Genomic DNA, 17763 nt, shown 5'->3' with positions numbered 1-17763 from the left:
TTCTCATCTGAGTGGTGTAATTTGGGGTGAGAAGCATGCTCTGGATCTTGGAACTGCAGACACAGCATTCTCCTCTCGTGTCGTCTCCTATCAGTTTTCCCCCCATGTGGTGGTAATTCCCATGAAACTGGAGGAGACTCGAGCAAGTGAGCCAGGGAAAACAGGAGAGTGGATGTGAGGGAAGAAAGGCTGGGGCAGGGTTTTTCTGTGCAAGGACTGTGTTTCCTGTTTGCCGGGTTGCTTTTCCCCACAACATGCCATGTTTAGCTGGCAAAACCGCCCTTAATGAGGGCCTCCTGTGCCAAGTCTGAGGCTGTTTCCGGCCGTGCATATGTGTCCTCTGTCGTTTTCCAGGCCTTCCTCTGAATTTGTGAACATGTTAAAATATGTTGCTAATACTTGGATGATAACGTGTGTTGGTAAGCTTCAGACCGTCACACCGGGAGGCAGGCGACACTGACAGCATTCACCACAGACATGCTTTGTCACAGAGTCTAGCTTCTTTTCCCCACTGTCATGCTTTAGGCCACCAGCAGCAGCACACTGTGTTTATTCAGAAGTGAGTGACCATGGAGTACCAGGCACACCCTGCTCCAGCTTCTGGGATAACAGCAGTGTGCAGACACACGCCCCTGTCCCCGCAAACATTCCATGGCGGGATGAGGGAGCCGTGCAGGGGTGGGAAGATGATATGCGATGTAAATAAATCGCATATTGTGTCAAGAGAGGTTTTAGTCCGTTCTTTCCTGTAACAAAACTACCAGAGACTCCGGGGTTTTCAACAATTGTTTCTCCGGGTGCTGGAGGCTGGAAGTCCAAGTTCAGGGAACCAAGACGGCAGGGTTCTGGAGAGAGCTGCCCTCCAGCTTTGCAGACAGATGGCCTTCCCTTTATTCCATCCTCACATGGAGAGAGAGGGGCGGGGAGAGAGAGCGGCATGCTTCCTTCATGCCAGGAAGCACAGTGGGAAACATGCCATCAACCCGAATCTGCTGAGGAGTGCGCACAGAACAGACAGCCCTTGCCCAGAGTGCCGGGGATGACCAGTTCCTGGTCTCCTTGACTCAAAAAGCAATATGGACGTGGATTCTTGCCTGGCCCCCTTTCTCATCTGGGTCTCTGGAGTGTCAAGACCTTTCCTACCCACATAAGCACCAGAAGTCTGCAGGATAATGGAGACAGAAACTCCACCTGCTGTCCCGCTCAACTCAGATCCTGTCGTCAGGGCTCCATCCTCAAGTCCTAATGCTCTCCCACAAATGACCACAGTCTCCAAATTACATTAGGAGCTAGGGCTTCAACATACGAATGGGGGCAGGGTGGGGTTGTTGCTGCACAAACATGGGGTCCATAAGAGAAAAATAGGCGTTTATGGAGCCAAAGCCAGCAAAGACAAGGGATAAGGAAACCGTGTGATCAGGTTGAGTAGGAGACTCCCAACAAAGCAGTAGGGGATGGGGTCAGAGATAGGGGTGGGAGCAGGGGCGGAGGCGAGAGGGCCTCTGGAACACTCCAGGGAACTTCAGCTTGGTTTCATATAAAAGCTCTTCTAGCTGGTGAATGTCAGTGTATCTGTCTAATATAGACTGTGTCATAGAAAAATGACTTTTGACCAGGTATGCTGGCTGGTGGCCTCTAACTCCAGCACTTGGAAGGTTGAGATAGGGGGATTTTTGAGAATCTGGGTTGCATAGCAAGACCCAATTTCAAGAAGAAAGGCTCTTCTACCTTCCCCTCGGTTGGCCTTTGGCCAATGGGTGTGCCCGCAGCTCTGCCTGGGTTCCATGGATGGTTTCTTCCCCTTAATTCTGCTGATCTCCAGCAGAAGAGCAGTTCCGTCTCTGATCGTCACTCTCCTGCCTTGATTTCTGCCACATCTGTGGGTAGAAAGGGTTGCCAACATTTTAGAAGCTCAGATAGGGAGGGACGTCCCAGGAGAATGTAGTTAGGTACTCATTGCTGGTAGTGCTCGAGCCCTTTGATTAAAGACTGTCGCCTACTCGGAGGCCTAGAAGCGTCCCACCATGCACACTGGCTCATGCTGTGCCAGAGTTCTTCCAAGCACATTGTCCCTTTAGGAGCAATGAAGTGCTTTCCGGTTAGTGCACATCCAGAAATATTCCCGGAAGTGTTCTTATCCTGGCAAAGCTGGGGGTCTTGGGGGCTTGGAAACCTTTTGTGTTGATTGTGGGAGTTCTAAAGAGCAAGATGCCTTCAACAGGTCACTTGTGACAGATCTGCGGCATTGTCATGATTTTAAATTAGTGTTAATGAGTAGGCATAATTAATTTACCGTGTAAATGAGCAACACTAACAAAGACATCATCATTCACCACAATAATTACCGTAGAATTAGAATCAAATGTGTTTTTTTAAGCTTTAGAGCATAAAAATGTTGGTTTAAGGGATTTTATTCCATAAATATATATCATTTGATCAAAACAAGGTTTTTAAAAAATAACTTAATCCGTATGTGTTCTCTGCCCCTCCATCCCTTCCTTCTGCTGTGTTAGCCAGCATTGCTGAGCACGTGACGGTCACATGAAAAACATCAAACATATTCAAGGACAGCTGAGATAGCTCAGCAGGTAAATGTGCTGCTGCCAAGCCTTAGCCCTCTGAGTGGAAGGAGAGAAACGACTCCCGAAGTTATTCTCTGACCCTCCACATGCTTGCTGCGGCACAGTCGCCCCCTCCCCCACACCCTCCAACACAAATGGGTAAATAAACGCAACTTTAAACTTTTAAAGCTATCAAAATAAAATTTAGTTGGCTTTCCGCCCCCCAAAAATATTTATTTTTATTTTATGCATATGAGTGTTCTGCCTCCATGGATATCTGTGTATCACATGTATGCCCTGGAAGCCAGAGCGGGTGTCAGATCCCCTGGAAGTGAAGTTACTGTTGTGAGCCACCCTATGGGTTCGGGGATCTGAACCCAGGTCTCGGCAAGACCAGCAAGGGTTTGTAACTGCCGAGCCATCCCTCCAGCCCCTATTTAATGATAAACTTAACAGAATGTGTGGGAATAAGGGCTCAAACCATATACTGAATGCTGAGTATGTGTTCTCTCCTGGAGCTGCATCTCCAGCCATCACTGTCATTAAATAATAATAATAATAATAATAATTAATAATAGTAATAATCGAACCCTTAGTGGATTTCTGTTCAGGAATTGTGTTGCTTTCTCACAGTCATGCAAATTTTACTGCCACCCAAGAGAGCGTGCTGCCACTTTTATGACACACACAAGTGTCACCCTTGTTTAAGATTAGCTGTCAGAGGAGGCAGAAAACCTGAAACCTGAGCTTTCTGCTCCATTGATCTTCCGGGATGACCTTGGGTAGGTCATTTCAACCCTCCGCTTTGGTTTGCTCATCTCAAGACAGACAGTGCTTTCCTTCAGTCATCTGATGTCACAGGGATGTGGTCGAGCTCCGAGAGATGAACCGCCCGCCCTTCATCCCATCAAGGAACATCTTTCTCCAGCTCTTCAGGGAGCACTCCATGAAAAGTCTAGCTGCCAGTGATGGCCAATTAGATATTCCTGCCTCCACTGCCTCACCATGCAGGGAGCTCTGACTGAAGGTGATGCTCCTGCCTCACAGACATTCGCCAGGTGCCATTTGTTAATCAGATTCCTTTATAAACCCGTCATGGGAGTAACTCTGCTAAAATGGATCTTGACAGGGTTTTATTTTTTAAATTTTATTTTTAATTAAAATGTAATTATACCATTTCCTCCGCTCCTTCTCCTCCTTCCCACCCTTTTCCATGACCCTCCTCTCAAATGCATGGCCTCTTTTTCTCTAATTATTATTATCATAGCTACATAAAAATATACTAGACAGTGAAAGTGGAAAACCCAGTGTGAAACTCCATAGCGTCAGAATGCCTGTTCCTAACTATGAAGAAGTTCATTGAGATGTGTAGACTTGGGATCTGGTTAGTTTTGATGCGTGGTATCTATTTTATCTGCACGTGTTTAATAAGTATAAAATTAGAATAAATATGAAATTAGTCACATATATACATATAAAAATGAATAAATATATAATTATAGCATGCTGAGCCCATTGGTATTGCCTGTATGTATATGCTGTTAAGGCTGATGATAATAATAATAATAATAATAATAATAATAGTAATAATAATAATAATAAAAACCCTTGGTGAATTTTTGTTCAGGAATTGTGTCGATTCCTCACAGTCAAGCAAGTTTCACTGCCACCCAAGTGGCGATAAAACTCGGATTGTAAGATCCAGAGTTTTCTTAATAAAACTTGGGGCTGGCTTACTTCAGAGCACTGGCTTTCTTTCAGAAGACTGGGTTTCGTTCCCAGCACCCACGTGATGGCTCACAACCATCTGTAATTCCAGTTCCAGGGAATGTGACACCTGCTCCTGGCTTCTTCAGGCACCAGACATGCTTGTAGTGCACACACATGCATGCAGGCAAAACACTCATATACATAGAATAAAAGTAAATAAATCTTTAAAGCAAAGAGCTGAAGAGCATCTAAAAACATTGGTTGTTTGGTGAGGCATGAGAACTATCATTCGTGTTTGGAGAAGAGGGGTGCCCACAGAGAGCATCGGACTGCTGATGTTGTAACTACGTGCTGTAGTTCCCAGCTTCAGACACAGGTCACAGACCAAGTTCTAGCATCAAATGTAAACCAAGCTTCCAGAGCAAAGCCTTAGCAAAACACAAGGTCAGAGTGGTGGGCAGCTTAAGAGATGCAAAGGCTGTAAGTTTCAGAGATACCTATACTATTGTTGACCCTGTAGTGTGTGTGTGTGTGTGTGTGTGTGTGTGTGTGCGCGCGCGCGCGTGCACAAAAAATGAATAAATTTTTCATTTCTTTTATGTTGATGATGAACTAGTTTTTGTCTGCACTCCCTCCCTCCCCCCTCCCTCCCTCCCTCCCTCCCTCCCTCCCTCCCTCCCTCCCTCCCTCCCTCCCTCCCTCTCCTCCTTCCTACCTTCCATCTTTGCCTTGAGAACAAGAGGCCTGTGAGCACCACCTTACCAAGAGTTTCGAAAATTGAGAAGTGAATTTCGGCTCAACCCATGCTAACTTTTTGAGATAGGAGCCAGAACCTTGAAGGTAGTGGCCGAGTTGTGTCTGTTATAACTTCCTGCCCAATGGACTCTGCTTTCCTCTCTGGGGTCTTTGTGACATGCGCAATCGCTTCCTATTTGAAGCTTCCTCTGACTTCTCTTTTCCCTCCAAACGTACGGAGGTGAGGGAGATTCCTTTATGATTCCAGGGACTGCCTCTGCCTTCTCTCCACTCTGTTACTAGATAGCCCAGGTTACGGAAAGGGGTGGGCTCTGGGGCTGTGCAGTGGGGAAGCCAGAGGGAAGCCTGGGTCTGTGAGCTTTGTCAAGCCGGGTTAGCTGTGAAGACCCACCTCATTGCAGCCCCAGTACCTGAGAGCCTTCCCCACACTTCAGTTTGGAGGGAGAAATGCCCGTTACAAATGGAAAATTCATGTCCATTTTAGACAAAGAGGGGGAGATGGCTCCTTTGTGTGTGCTGATGTTAAAACGCCCAAGTCTGGTCACCTCCTTGGGTTTTGCACCTCTTTTTTTTTTTTTGGTTTTTCGAGACAGGGTTTCCCTGTGTAGCTTTGCACCTTTCCTGGAACTCACTTGGTAGCCCAGGCTGGCCTTGAACTCACAGAGATCCGCCTGCCTCTGCCTCCCGAGTGCTGGGATTAAAGGCGTGCGCCACCACCGCCCGGCCCTCTTTTTCTTTTTTTTAAATGAAACTTCCAAGCATGTAGAGTTAAGAATGCACACACACACACACACACACACACACACACACACACACACACACAAACAAACAAGCGAACAAACAAAATAATGCTAACACCAGGACTGCAGAGACCGCCCAGCGGGTAAAGGTGCTTGCCGCTGATGCTGAGGACCTGGGTTCAACCATGGGATCCACATGGCCAAAGGCGAGCCAGTTCACACAAGTCGTCCCCTGACCACCACACGTGCACACAAACAAAACAAGTAAATGTTAAAAAATAAATAAATTAACATCAGTACAATCTGTATAACTTCCCCCGGGGATGTCTTTCATCAGTTTATTTATAGGCTCTAGGTACATAAGAGGAGATAAGGATTTTCCAATGACTGCATATTGTTCCTCAACAGGTTTCAGTTAAAATAACTCACACCAATGTGGTGTGTTTGGCAGTGGCGTCTTCTAGTCCCCTCAAAGTATATCCTGAGTGTCATCTGAACATAAAAGGCAAATGTGTATCTAAAATACAGTCGTGAGTAAAGGCATGGGCTTAGCTGTGTAACTGCCCCCTCAGCTGCCGCTCACTTTTAAACTCAGCAAACATCTTCTTGTAGGACACACCCTCTCCTGATCTGTTGTCTGTGTGGAGAAGATGTCATTATTTTATTGTTATTTATAGCACAAACAAGCTTGCTATTACTTCCAAAGTAATGAGAGCTGGCCTGGTTATTTTGAGGTCACTGACATTGGTGTCTACCTGTGTTTAGAATGGAAGAGCCCAGGATTGGTGTGCATGTGTTTTACGGGGTAATCATGTGTTTTTCTTTTGGCTTTTCTCTCTGACTGCAGCAGCGTGCAGGGTCGAGGACAGCCGGCCCCCCATGTCAGTGGTCTAGGATGGCCAGTGAGGGCGCCAGCATCCCAAGTCCTGTGGTGCGCCAGATTGACAAGCAGTTTCTGATCTGCAGTATATGCCTGGAACGGTACAAGAACCCCAAGGTCCTGCCCTGTCTGCACACTTTCTGCGAGAGGTAAGCTTCTTTTGTGCTCCCACACTCACCTGCTCAGGCCCTTTCCCAGGACTCCACTGCTCCCCAAGGGGGACAATGCCTGACTTGTGCTCCTAACAGACATCTAGGAACCCAGTCAGGAACTGCCAGTGGCTTACTTCATTTCAAACGATTACAAGTCTGAGAAAGCATCCAGGAACGGACTGGCTCACCTCCAAAAGACAGAGCTAAAGAAAACACACTTCTTACTTGTCTTTCTTGAAAGAGTGTTTCAGTTGCTATTTCATTTTAAAGATTCTGTTTGTTTGTTTGTTTGTTTGTTTGTTTGTTTAATTTTGAGGCAGGCTTTCACTATGTAGACCAATTTTGTGCCAAAAAAACAAACTTCCAAATGGAAATGTCTTAGAAGCCCAACATTCTCTCGGGATCAATTGGTGCAGCCAGGAGCAATTGTGTCTCACATCAACAGAATGCTAAGTTATTTAAATACCATATTACCAGGCTGACCTTGAGCTCACAGAGAATTGCCTGCTTCTGCTTCCCAAGTGCTGAGATTAAAGGTGTGTATCACTATGCCTGGCTAGGATTTTATTTTTATTTATGTATATGTATGTGTGTGTCTGTTTGTCTGTCTGTGGGCAGAGGCCAGAAAAGGGTGTCAGATACCCTGGAGCTCGAGTTACAGGTGGTTGTGAACCTCTGGCTGAATGTGGGTGCTGGGAACCACACTCGAACCCTATGTAAGAACAACTAGCACTCTCGGACACAGAACCACTTCTCCAGTCCTTTATATACACTTTTATACTCCGTGGCTTGACTTACTATGTTTTAAAAAAAGCCCATAAGGATAAGAAGTTTGTTTCATGACCTGCTTGGTGGCCCAAGCCTGTAATTACAGTACTTGGGAGGCTGAGGTAGTAGAATCTTTTTTTTTTTTTTTTTGGTTTTTCAAGACAGGGTTTCTCTGTGTAGCTTTGCACCTTTCCTGGGACTCACTTGGTAGCCCAGGTTGGCCTCGAACTCACAGAGATCCGCCTGGCTCTGCCTCCCGAGTGCTGGGATTAAAGGCGTTTGATTTTGAAGATAGTCTGGGCTATTGAGAGCTTGTCTTTAAAAAACAAAACAAAAAACAGAATCGGGAGTGCTGGCGCACTCCTTTAATCCCAGTACTCGGGAGGCAGAGGCAAGTGGATCTCTGTGAGTTCAAATGTCTACATAGTGAATTCCAGGACCGCCAGGCCTATGTAAAAAGACCCTGTCTCAAAAACAAACAAACAAAAAACCAAAACAACAACAAAAACAAAAACAGGAAGAGAAGTTCTTAGCATGGAGTTTACTTGTGACTTATTTTAAGCGTGTCCTTAGCAAGGCTTTATAAATACTGTTCTTCAAAATGAATGAATACTCTAGCAATGTTGAAACATATGTTGTTAAATACATTTTTCTTACTTAATAGATGTAATTAAAATAGTATACTTCCTATTTCTAGGTCATGAACTCAGTGCTTTCAATGATTTCAAATAGATGCTGATTTTATTTACCATCCAATTCAAAACACATTTATTATTTAACTGGTGATTTAAAAAAAAAGAGTTGATTTACTCTGAAGGGTCCTGCTGCAGCAGAAAGACTACATCCTTGATGGCGGTGATGGGTAGAGGGAAGGTACATGTGCCTCTCAATAGATGTTGTGGGGTTTTCCTTTCATTTGGAATTATGTAGTGGGTTGTTTGTTTTAGTGATGGTACATATCTCACACCTGTGCTTTTTATTTCATTCATATTTATCCAAGTGCTTTGTAATTCATATCCTCCAATAATTAAATAGTGATCATCCCCTCCCCCACCCCAACGCTGACTGGGCATGGCCAAATGCAAAGCCCAGAGAACTGCCACTCTGTCCCTGGGTACAGATAGTGACACCATTACTTTATTTGCAGCAGTCACCATAGCCTGGCACTTACACAGTATGTACCGGCTGAGAGTCACTCAGTCCATGCTCAACAGAACTGCCTAATCCCTGTGTTTATAGCACCCTCTCAGGGGCTTTTTTGATACCTCTTTCTTAACCATGTTAGGTAAGAAGCAACACTTCTGAGCTGCCCAGGGTCCACCCCTGCTAAGCCTTGCCTCTGTCCAGCAATGCATGGCAGAGACTCATGAGATCCTACTGTAGGGAGTCCCTGTGGGATGCATTAGACTTGTTCTAGCAGTGTGCTCATTGGAGCGGCTCCTTTTGACAGTGCTCAGCAGCTTTCCTTAGAAGGTTTAGTATTTTATAGAGAAAAGTTGTACAGCTGGTCACTTAACCCAGTGTCTTCTAAAACACCATCAACAAGGCTGAGAAGGAGAACAAAACTAAACATCTCCTGGCCAGTTATGAACTCCCAACCATTCCAATTAATACATTAAACCAGGGACAGGGTTGGAGAGATGGCTCAGAGGTTAAGAGCACTGGCTGCTTTTCCTGGAGGTCCTGAGTTCAATTCCCAGCATCCACATGGTGGCTCACAACCATCTATAATGAGATCTGGTGCCCTCTTCTGTCATCCAAGAGGGCACCAGGCAGGAGACTGTATATATAATGAATAAATAAAGATTTATAGCCGGGCGGCGGTGGTGGCGCATGCCTTTAATCCCAGCACTCGGGAGGCAGAGGCAGGCGGATCTCTGTGAGTTCAAGGCCAGCCTGGACTACCAAGTGAGTCCCAGGAAAGGCACAAAGCTACACAGAGAAACCCTGTCTCGAAAAAAAAAAATATTTTAAAAAATAAATAAATAAACCAGGGACAAATGCTGGACATCCAAACTCCACAGGAAGCCATGGTAGTAGAGCATTTGCCTCACCAGGGAAGGCTTCCCTGCAGGAATGATTGCTAAGCAGACCCCCCAAGAATTAGTGAAAGTTAGTTAAGAGAGGTGAACAAGAGAAGAGAATGTCAGATATGCAGAAGCGTCATCGTAAGGGACTAGGAGATGGGGAGGATTTAAACCCCCATGGCTGTGACTAGGAGATGGGGAGGATTTAACAACCCGCCCCCCACCCCCACCCCGTGGCTGTGTTCTTCAAATGAAGAGGTCAAGGACACTCCAGGGCTAGATCATAATGTGAGAAACCCATGGTCCCACATGTGGAATCCCATCTTGCACAGAAAGAACAGCAGTCGCCCTGGTGGGTTTTCATCTCAGCTGGGAGGAGACAGGGATTTGCATGGTTTGTTTCTCATTTTAACAAGGTCACTCTGACTGCAATATGGAGAAGGCTTCCAGAGATTAGCATAGATGCCACGTGTAAAGCCCTTGCCCAAGTCTAAAAGAGAATGTAGAATAGACATGAAGAGAACTGGAGAACTGAGGAAGGCTTTTAGAGATTGACAGGCTCTAATGATGGGGTGGGCGAAGGAAATGAAGGACAGGAGGGGAGCTGCTATTTGATGAATGACTCCTAGTCTCTGTTTTACTTAGATGAGTGGATGGAGGTACCATTCATCAAGATAGGATGAGGACATGGTTTGAGGAAGAATGTTGGTTTGGTTTGTTGCCTGTTAGGTTGTATGACCCCTGAGACATCTAAAAAGTGTCAAAAAGGAGAAGACACAGGGCTTGGAGAGGGTATCTGTCATGGCGCCGGTGTGTGGGTTCATGAGTGTCCATTGAATGAAGACTCAGAGGTACCTTAAGAATGAATCTAGGAACTGAAGAGATAGCTCAGTGATTCTTCCAGAGGACCTGGGTTCAATTTCCAGCACCCACATGGCTGCTCACAACTGTCTGTAACTCCAGATCTAGGGTGCTAAAACACCAATGTACATAAAATAAATATTGAAAAAAAAAAAAAAGAATGAAGCTAGCCTTTCATGACTGCAGGGGAATCCAGCCTTTAAGGATTGAAGTCTTTCCCTTCGCCCAGGGCATTTTTATTTTTCTCCATATTTACACTTTTGCCAGTTGATTTCCATATGTTCAAAACAACCTGAAAGAAGCTTCCAAAAATACAATGCCAAGTACAAATTTCTAGATTCATCAGGTTCCAGAGTTTTCTGGGTTTCCTGAATCAAGTTTTGCATAGGCTTTGTATCCTTGGGAGACTCTCAGATAAGATGCACACAGAGCAACAAGAGAAGCAAAGGGTAACCGAGAAACAAAAGATGAATTGAGGCTAGGTGCTAGCACTCTGGAGCCAGAGCAGGTGCAGGCCAGCGGGGATTCTCCCCCAGGTTTCTGTCTGTTATACTCATAACGGTATGAGATCCCAGAGGAAGAAGAGGTTTCAGGATGGATCTGTGAGTAACACCAAGCTTTGGTAACTCAGAAAACATAGAGGAACAGACGCCATAAAGACACAGGAAGATGATCCAGCACAAAAGGAAGTGGGGGCAAAGTCAAGCTTGCTGAAGGTCGGTTGTCTGGTAAAATATGATTGCAAATGCCTCTTGGCCTCAAGTATCATTTTTGACTTTAGCAGCTCTGTTTCATTTCTGGCAGAGACTTGGTCCCAATGAGCTTTGAGACTCTCACCAGCTAATTCTACTTGTTGTTACTTTCTTCATCTGGAAAATAAGAGGCCACATTGGTGGTTCTCAAACTCTGGCTAAGCAGCTGGAAAACAGTGTACAGCATAGTTTTGGGGTTGTTTCTGCAGTGCTTGAATGAGACCTATGCATGCTGGGTAGACACTTAGCCACTGAGTTGCAAGCCCAGCTCCAACTCTAGTTATTTAAAGGTTAAATTATGATATCAAACTGCCTGGGTTTGGATTCCCACTCTAACCCTGACCTACTAAAGAAAGCTAGGCGAGGTCCTTAGCCCCTCTCTATACCCATGTTTCTTCATTGTCCAAAGGGGTCATAATGGTGCCTCCTCTATAGGTTCAGGAGAATATTTCAAATGTAGTTTGTATTGTTAATACATTTCTTTCTTAACTAACTGGATGAAATGTGTGCTTCTTGAGGAGAAGCAAGAGATGCGGTCATTTAGTCTGTGTGTCTCATCCTTGCTTCAACCGAATATTTCCAGTCAGATTTATATATATAATTATGGTTTTGTGTCAACTGAATTTCAATGTTAACGAACACATCTGACATTTTCCCACCAACTGCAAAAGTCTACACATTTGTGAGCTCAATGCTTACAGAACAAGGCTTTCCAACCTTTGCTATGTATGTGAGTCACGTGGGCATCTGACCTGGTAGGTCTATCAAGTTCCTTGGAAGGTCAAGGTCACCTGGTCTTGAACGAACCACACTGTGACGCTACAGAAGTCTGTGACATTTTTTTCCTCAAGCACAGCCATTTGTCTGGTCAGTGTATGGAGCCCGACATGAGGACAGGTTGGTTCTTGGTCTCTGAAGCGTGATTTCTCTGGTACAGGACACCACAAAGTAGGTGTCTGCAAAGTGGCCCATTGTCAGCCATTGTTGATGGGAATGTGGATGGTACCTGCAGAAGTGGCCTGCTGTGCTGACTGCCCTCATGTGTATTCCCAAACAGGTGCCTGCAGAACTACATTCCAGCCCACAGCTTAACCCTCTCCTGCCCGGTGTGTCGCCAGACCTCCATCCTGCCTGAGAAAGGGGTGGCTGCATTGCAGAACAACTTCTTTATCACAAACCTCATGGACGTGCTGCAGCGAACGCCCGGCAGCAATGGCGAGGACTCTTCCATCCTGGAGACGGTCACTGCTGTGGCTGCAGGAAAGCCACTTTCGTGCCCAAACCATGATGGGAATGTAAGTGAGGCAGACAGCAGGCTGCCTGGGGGACATGGTGGCTGTGGCCTTGGGTAGGCTTCAGGTACACACCTCAGAGAGTCTTCATTAAAGCAAAGATTATTAATAATATATTAATAACAGTCTGAGAAATGACTAATTAAAAACAAGTTTTTGACCACCCTCAGACTCTTTTTCCTACTCACTTTCTCTAACCAGAGTTATTTATGGCATAAAATCCGTCTTCATCATCTCTACTTGGAATATATTGTTGTGGTCCTCAGGAGAAAGAGTCAGTTGCTGCTTCCAAGCTAAGCACACTCTGACACAACACGCAAGTCAAAAATCATGGATACGGATTTAATAGCAGACAAGCTCTACAAATTGAAAGTGATTGCTAAAATGCTAATTAATTACAGCTTATTTTTCTTGGAGAAGAATTTTCCTCATGTCTTAGATCCTACTCCTTAGGAAGGAAGAAATGAAGTTCTGTCCATCTCTGATAAAGACTACAGATTGTGAGTTGCAAATGTACTTCCTGCTTCTAGCAAGCAGAATAACTGTTATAAATGCAAATGGGCCTATAAGACTCATCAAATAACTGACTCACAGTAGCTCTGTGCCTGGAAGGGACAGGGTAATGTCACAGCTAGAAGCACAGGTTTGTGAGTCAGCCTGGCTGATTCAAACCCTGCCTTAAAACACATTTCCTGCCTCCTCAGCTTTAGTGAGTTTATTAAACTCTCGCTCCCTTTTCTGTGTAAAGGAAGTAATAACGGTTTTTACCAAATAGAATTATTCAAAATTGGAAAATGAAATGTTTTGATGATATAAAGCGCATAGTAAGCTCTCAGTAAAGGTTAGCTGTTAAAATTATTTCTTGATCCAGGCGTGGTGTGCATACCTATAATCCTAGCACTCGAGAAGCTGAGAGAGAAGGATGATGAGTCTGAGACCAGCCTTGGCAATACAGAGAGACTCTCTAAAAATACATACATACTTCTTAGAGGTTGGATTGTAGCTCAGTGGTAGATTGCATGCCTAGTATCTTAGTTAATTTCCTATTGCTGTGATAAAACACTATGACCAAGGCAGCTTATAAAAGAAAGCATTTCATTTGGGGCTTGGGTTTCAGAGTGTTAGAGTCCATGACTATTATGGCAGGGAGCATGGCAGCAGACAGGCAGGCATGATGCTGGAGCAGTAGCTAAGATCTCATATCTTTAGACACAACCATAACTGTGAGGTAGATAGAGGGACAGGGAATCTTATGAGTCTTTTTGTTTTGTTTTGTTTTTTGAGACAGTGTTTTACTGTGTAGCCTTGGCTGTCCTGGAATTTTCTCTGTACACCAGGCTGACCTTAAACTCACCTACCTCTGCATCCCAAGTACTGGGATTAAAGGTGTATGTCACCACTGCCTGGCTCACAGGAGTCGTTTGAAACCTCAGAGCCTCTTCTCAGTGACACACCTCCTTTAACAAGGCCAAACCTCTTAATCCTTCCCGAACGGTTCCACCAGCTGGGGACCAAGCATTCAAATACATGAGCCTATGGAGGCCATTCTCATTCCAACCATTATACCTATCATGGGAAAGTCTCTGGATTCAATTCCTGGCACTGCTCCCTGTATTAGATGATGATGATGATGATGATGATGATGATGATGATGATGATGATCATGGGAAAGTCTCTGGATTCAATTCCTGGCACTGCTCCCTGTATTAGATGATGATGATGATGATGATGATGATGATGATGATGATGATGATGATGATGATGTGGTGGTGGTGGTGGTGGTGGTGGTGGTGATTTGGTGTTAGGAATCAAACCCAGGGCTTTCTGAATGCTCATGCCCTGTCACTGAACTATACCTCCATCCCTAATGCTATATTCATTCTAAGCAGTGACTTTATTCACTGTTCCCCTTAAACTGGCCACTTAAGAAGTGTTTGAAGCTAATTGTAATATAAACCCCACCCCCAGTGTATTATAAACCACCAGCAGCGCAAGTGGTTGTTAGAGCCGAGCATTCTTCCTCAGCCGTTGACTGCTTCTCTCACTGCACTCGCCCACTCTGCTTCAGCCGGCCTGGCCTCCTTAACCTCCTCAGTGGCATTTCTGCCTTCAGCTGGCTGTCCCATTCCTTCTTCCCGCGGTGTCCCATGCCTTCTCTCCTGTGGCTTGTTTGCCCTTCACCTCCATTCCCCATTTCCTTCCCAGAAATTCTTTTCTAGCTACACTCTCTGAGGCAAGCCACCTCTTTTTTGAGACAGGGTCTCACTATGCACTCCTCACTGGTCTAGAACTGTCTATGTAGACCAGGCTGGCCTTGAACTCATGGAGATATGCCTGCCTCTGCCTTCTGAGTACTGGGAAGAAAGGCATGTGCCATCATGTCCAGCCACCTCTTGATAGCAATTTACCTTCATCATGTCACTTCCTATTCTGCCCTATGGCAATCATAATGTCATCTGTGGGCTGTTTGTTCATTGGTCTTGGAGCTCTCCCTCTAGAATGAGTTCAAGTGGGCAGAGACCTTAGCGCTGAGAATTGTATCTTCAGCAGACTGCTGCACAGATTTGCCAGACACCCGCACTCGGCTTCCCAACGCAGTCTGCAAGGCACCTGTAAGTGACCCTTCCTTATCCATAGACAGAGAGTCTCAGGCTTGGACAGGTTAAGCACCAGTTTGACTAACACATCATTGAAGCTAGACCTAGAATAAATATCATCCTGAGCTTTATGATAGCTTCAAACACAAGAAGACATCATGCCTTGCACATCTGTAACTAATTAGTAGTACACCAAGCTAGTAATAACACCAATGTATAACATATACACTATAATCCAAGGGAGACTAGTGTGTATGTTTTACCAAAACAAGCTGAAAAGTTTCCTCCTAAAGCAGGTTGAATATTACTTTTCTGCCCCCTTTCCTTATTGGCTCAGAGCGAATACTGAGGCTCTCTGCCTGGATTCCCATCCTAAGTGCTACATCTAGGAAAACGTTTCTGTCAGGTACAAGTTCCTGTAAAGTTTAGTTCAGTCACGGGGCTCCCTGCAGACCCTGCTTGGTAGGGAAGGAAGTCTTAGGAACACTAGGAGTCCAACTGTAGGCACCAGCCTAGATTTGAACCGGTGGTTGTGTAGAACGTCAAATAAATGGCACTTGGGAGGATAACATGGTAATCAATGTAAAGGTGTGGTGGTGTTCAGGAATGGTAGGCAGCCGGGGCACCTGGAACATGAAGTCTGGAGGTGAGGCCACAATACAGCTGGGCGGGAGAGTTGCAGGGAGGAACAGAAAAGTAGCTCGGGAGAGATTGTGACACACTGTGATACCATCAAGAAAGCACTTGACCTAAATTCCAAAAACAGCACAGAACATTAAACCTTCAGAATAGGAGGTGAACAGTTGACTGTCTGAAGGGTGGACAGAGTAGTGAGACTGAGGCTGGGCATCGGGTTTGCATTTACTGAGATGTCCAGCTACTGTCGGTAAGTTGCAGGACTGCAGAGTATCACTGAGCCCAGAGCAGAAGACGTATTTCAGAGGAAAGAGGATGTTCATGTGAGAATCTGCCTGCCTTGGACGTTCATGCAGGAATCTGCCTCCCTCACACAAAAACCTGTGTGTTTTAGGAAGATAGTCTGTTGAGCAAAGCTGAGATTGGGAGAACTTGAGCCACTGAAATTGACCGTATAACTAGGCCACAACAAAATGTCAGTGTATTTATCTCCCACCCAGTATACTAAAGTTAAACTGGCAAGTGTTCATGGAAAAAACACAAAATGTCTTTTTGAAGCTCACCACTCTTTAATACATAAAGTGAGGGCAAAACAGGGCTATATAAAACACAGAATTGGGGCCTGGAGAGATAGCTCAGCAGTTAAGAGCACTGGCTATTCTTCCAGAAGACCCAGGTTCAATTCCCAGTACCCACATGATAGCTCACAGATGTCTGTGACTCCAGTTCCAGGGGATCTAACACCTTCATGCAGGTAAAACACCAATGCACATAAAACAACAACAACAAAAAACCATACAGAAGTGAATATTTTACCATCTCGTGTATGGGGTAAATAACTCCATATATTTTTTTTTAAAGGAGATTTCTGTAGGTTAAATAAGTATTTTATTTTATTTGAGAAGAATGCAACTTAGGAAGTTGGAAGCCTGGTATGTGGCCTATATTGTGAGTTCAAAGACATCCTGGCCATATAATGAGGCCCTGTCTCAAAAACAAACACACACAAAAACTCAAGAAGCTAAGAAAAGAACAACAAAGTAAATTATGAAACGTGGAGGAAAGTAGTGTGTGAGATTCTTAGTATACTCCTGAGTAGTGAAAGACAAAAACTTCTCACCTAATTTGTGCTTCATTTATATGCCTGATACCAAAACCTAGGGAAGACAGAAAATGAAAGCTATTAATAATTTAACTTATAATACTAACCATAAAATTCTTAATGAAAAGGCCTCAGAGAGTTCTTTATATGTAAGAATACTGACAAGGAAAATATGATTATCTCCAAAGAAATTGAGCAAAGATCTTAGAAAATCCACAGGGAAAGCATAAATGGCTAAAAGAAAATCGCATTAGGGAGGTTAGGCTTCACAAAAAATAATTATCTCTATTCTATTTTCTTTTAAAAGATGATAACCAGGGGCTGGAGAAATGGTTCATCAGGTAAAGGCGCTCACTGCACAGGTCTACGACCTGAGTTCAAACTCTGCACCCACAGAAGGTGGAAGGAGAGAACAATGCCACAGAGTGGTCCTCTGACCTTAGGTCTTGTGGAAAAAAGAGTAAATTGTTCTTTAGAAAGGTGAAGTCAGTTGGGCCCAAATATAACAGGCATTTCAGATAGCCTCTCAACTTTTAATTCAGCAATTCCACTAACAGAATTATTTGTAAGGAAATCATGGATAAGGTGATGATTTCCAATAGGAATGTTGTATTCTATATTAAATATTGACTTTCTATATTATAGTAAAAAATTGAAATAATATAAATTTACAATATTAGATACCTGATGAGGTTATTATCAGCCCATATAACTGATTGATGTGTGACTATTAAAGCTGATTGATTGATTTGATTGATAGATTGATTGATGGATGGGTACTAAGAATTTTTAGCTAGGGTAGAGCACAGGCTTTATCAAAACTTCACTCACAGCCCCAAATCGATGTCTTTGAAACAAATGACATATAACTGTTGGTATATGTGAATATATTTATGTTTAGACTTCTGGCTTTTCTCTGTGAGACCACA

The 17763-nt window shown here is 44.4% G+C and overlaps 1 protein-coding gene across 7 annotated transcripts in view; it reads left to right on the top strand.

Annotated features, from left to right (window-relative positions):
- The window catches only part of Trim2 (tripartite motif containing 2), a 155795-nt gene that overhangs the window by 98571 nt on the left and 39461 nt on the right, over positions 1–17763 (top strand). For all 7 annotated transcript variants that reach the window (XM_076574319.1, XM_076574323.1, XM_076574324.1 and 4 more), the window contains exons 2-3: positions 6615–6796; positions 12265–12502. In XM_076574319.1, the coding sequence (XP_076430434.1) occupies positions 6615–6796; positions 12265–12502 (420 nt within the window). The remainder of the gene's footprint in view (positions 1–6614; positions 6797–12264; positions 12503–17763) is intronic.

Source organism: Peromyscus maniculatus, chromosome 6 (genome assembly GCF_049852395.1).
Source record: "Peromyscus maniculatus bairdii isolate BWxNUB_F1_BW_parent chromosome 6, HU_Pman_BW_mat_3.1, whole genome shotgun sequence".
In the NCBI taxonomy this organism is placed as follows: domain Eukaryota; kingdom Metazoa; phylum Chordata; class Mammalia; order Rodentia; family Cricetidae; genus Peromyscus; species Peromyscus maniculatus.
The sequence above is the reverse complement of the archived record's forward strand: the minus strand, read 5'-3'. Positions and strand labels throughout refer to the sequence as shown.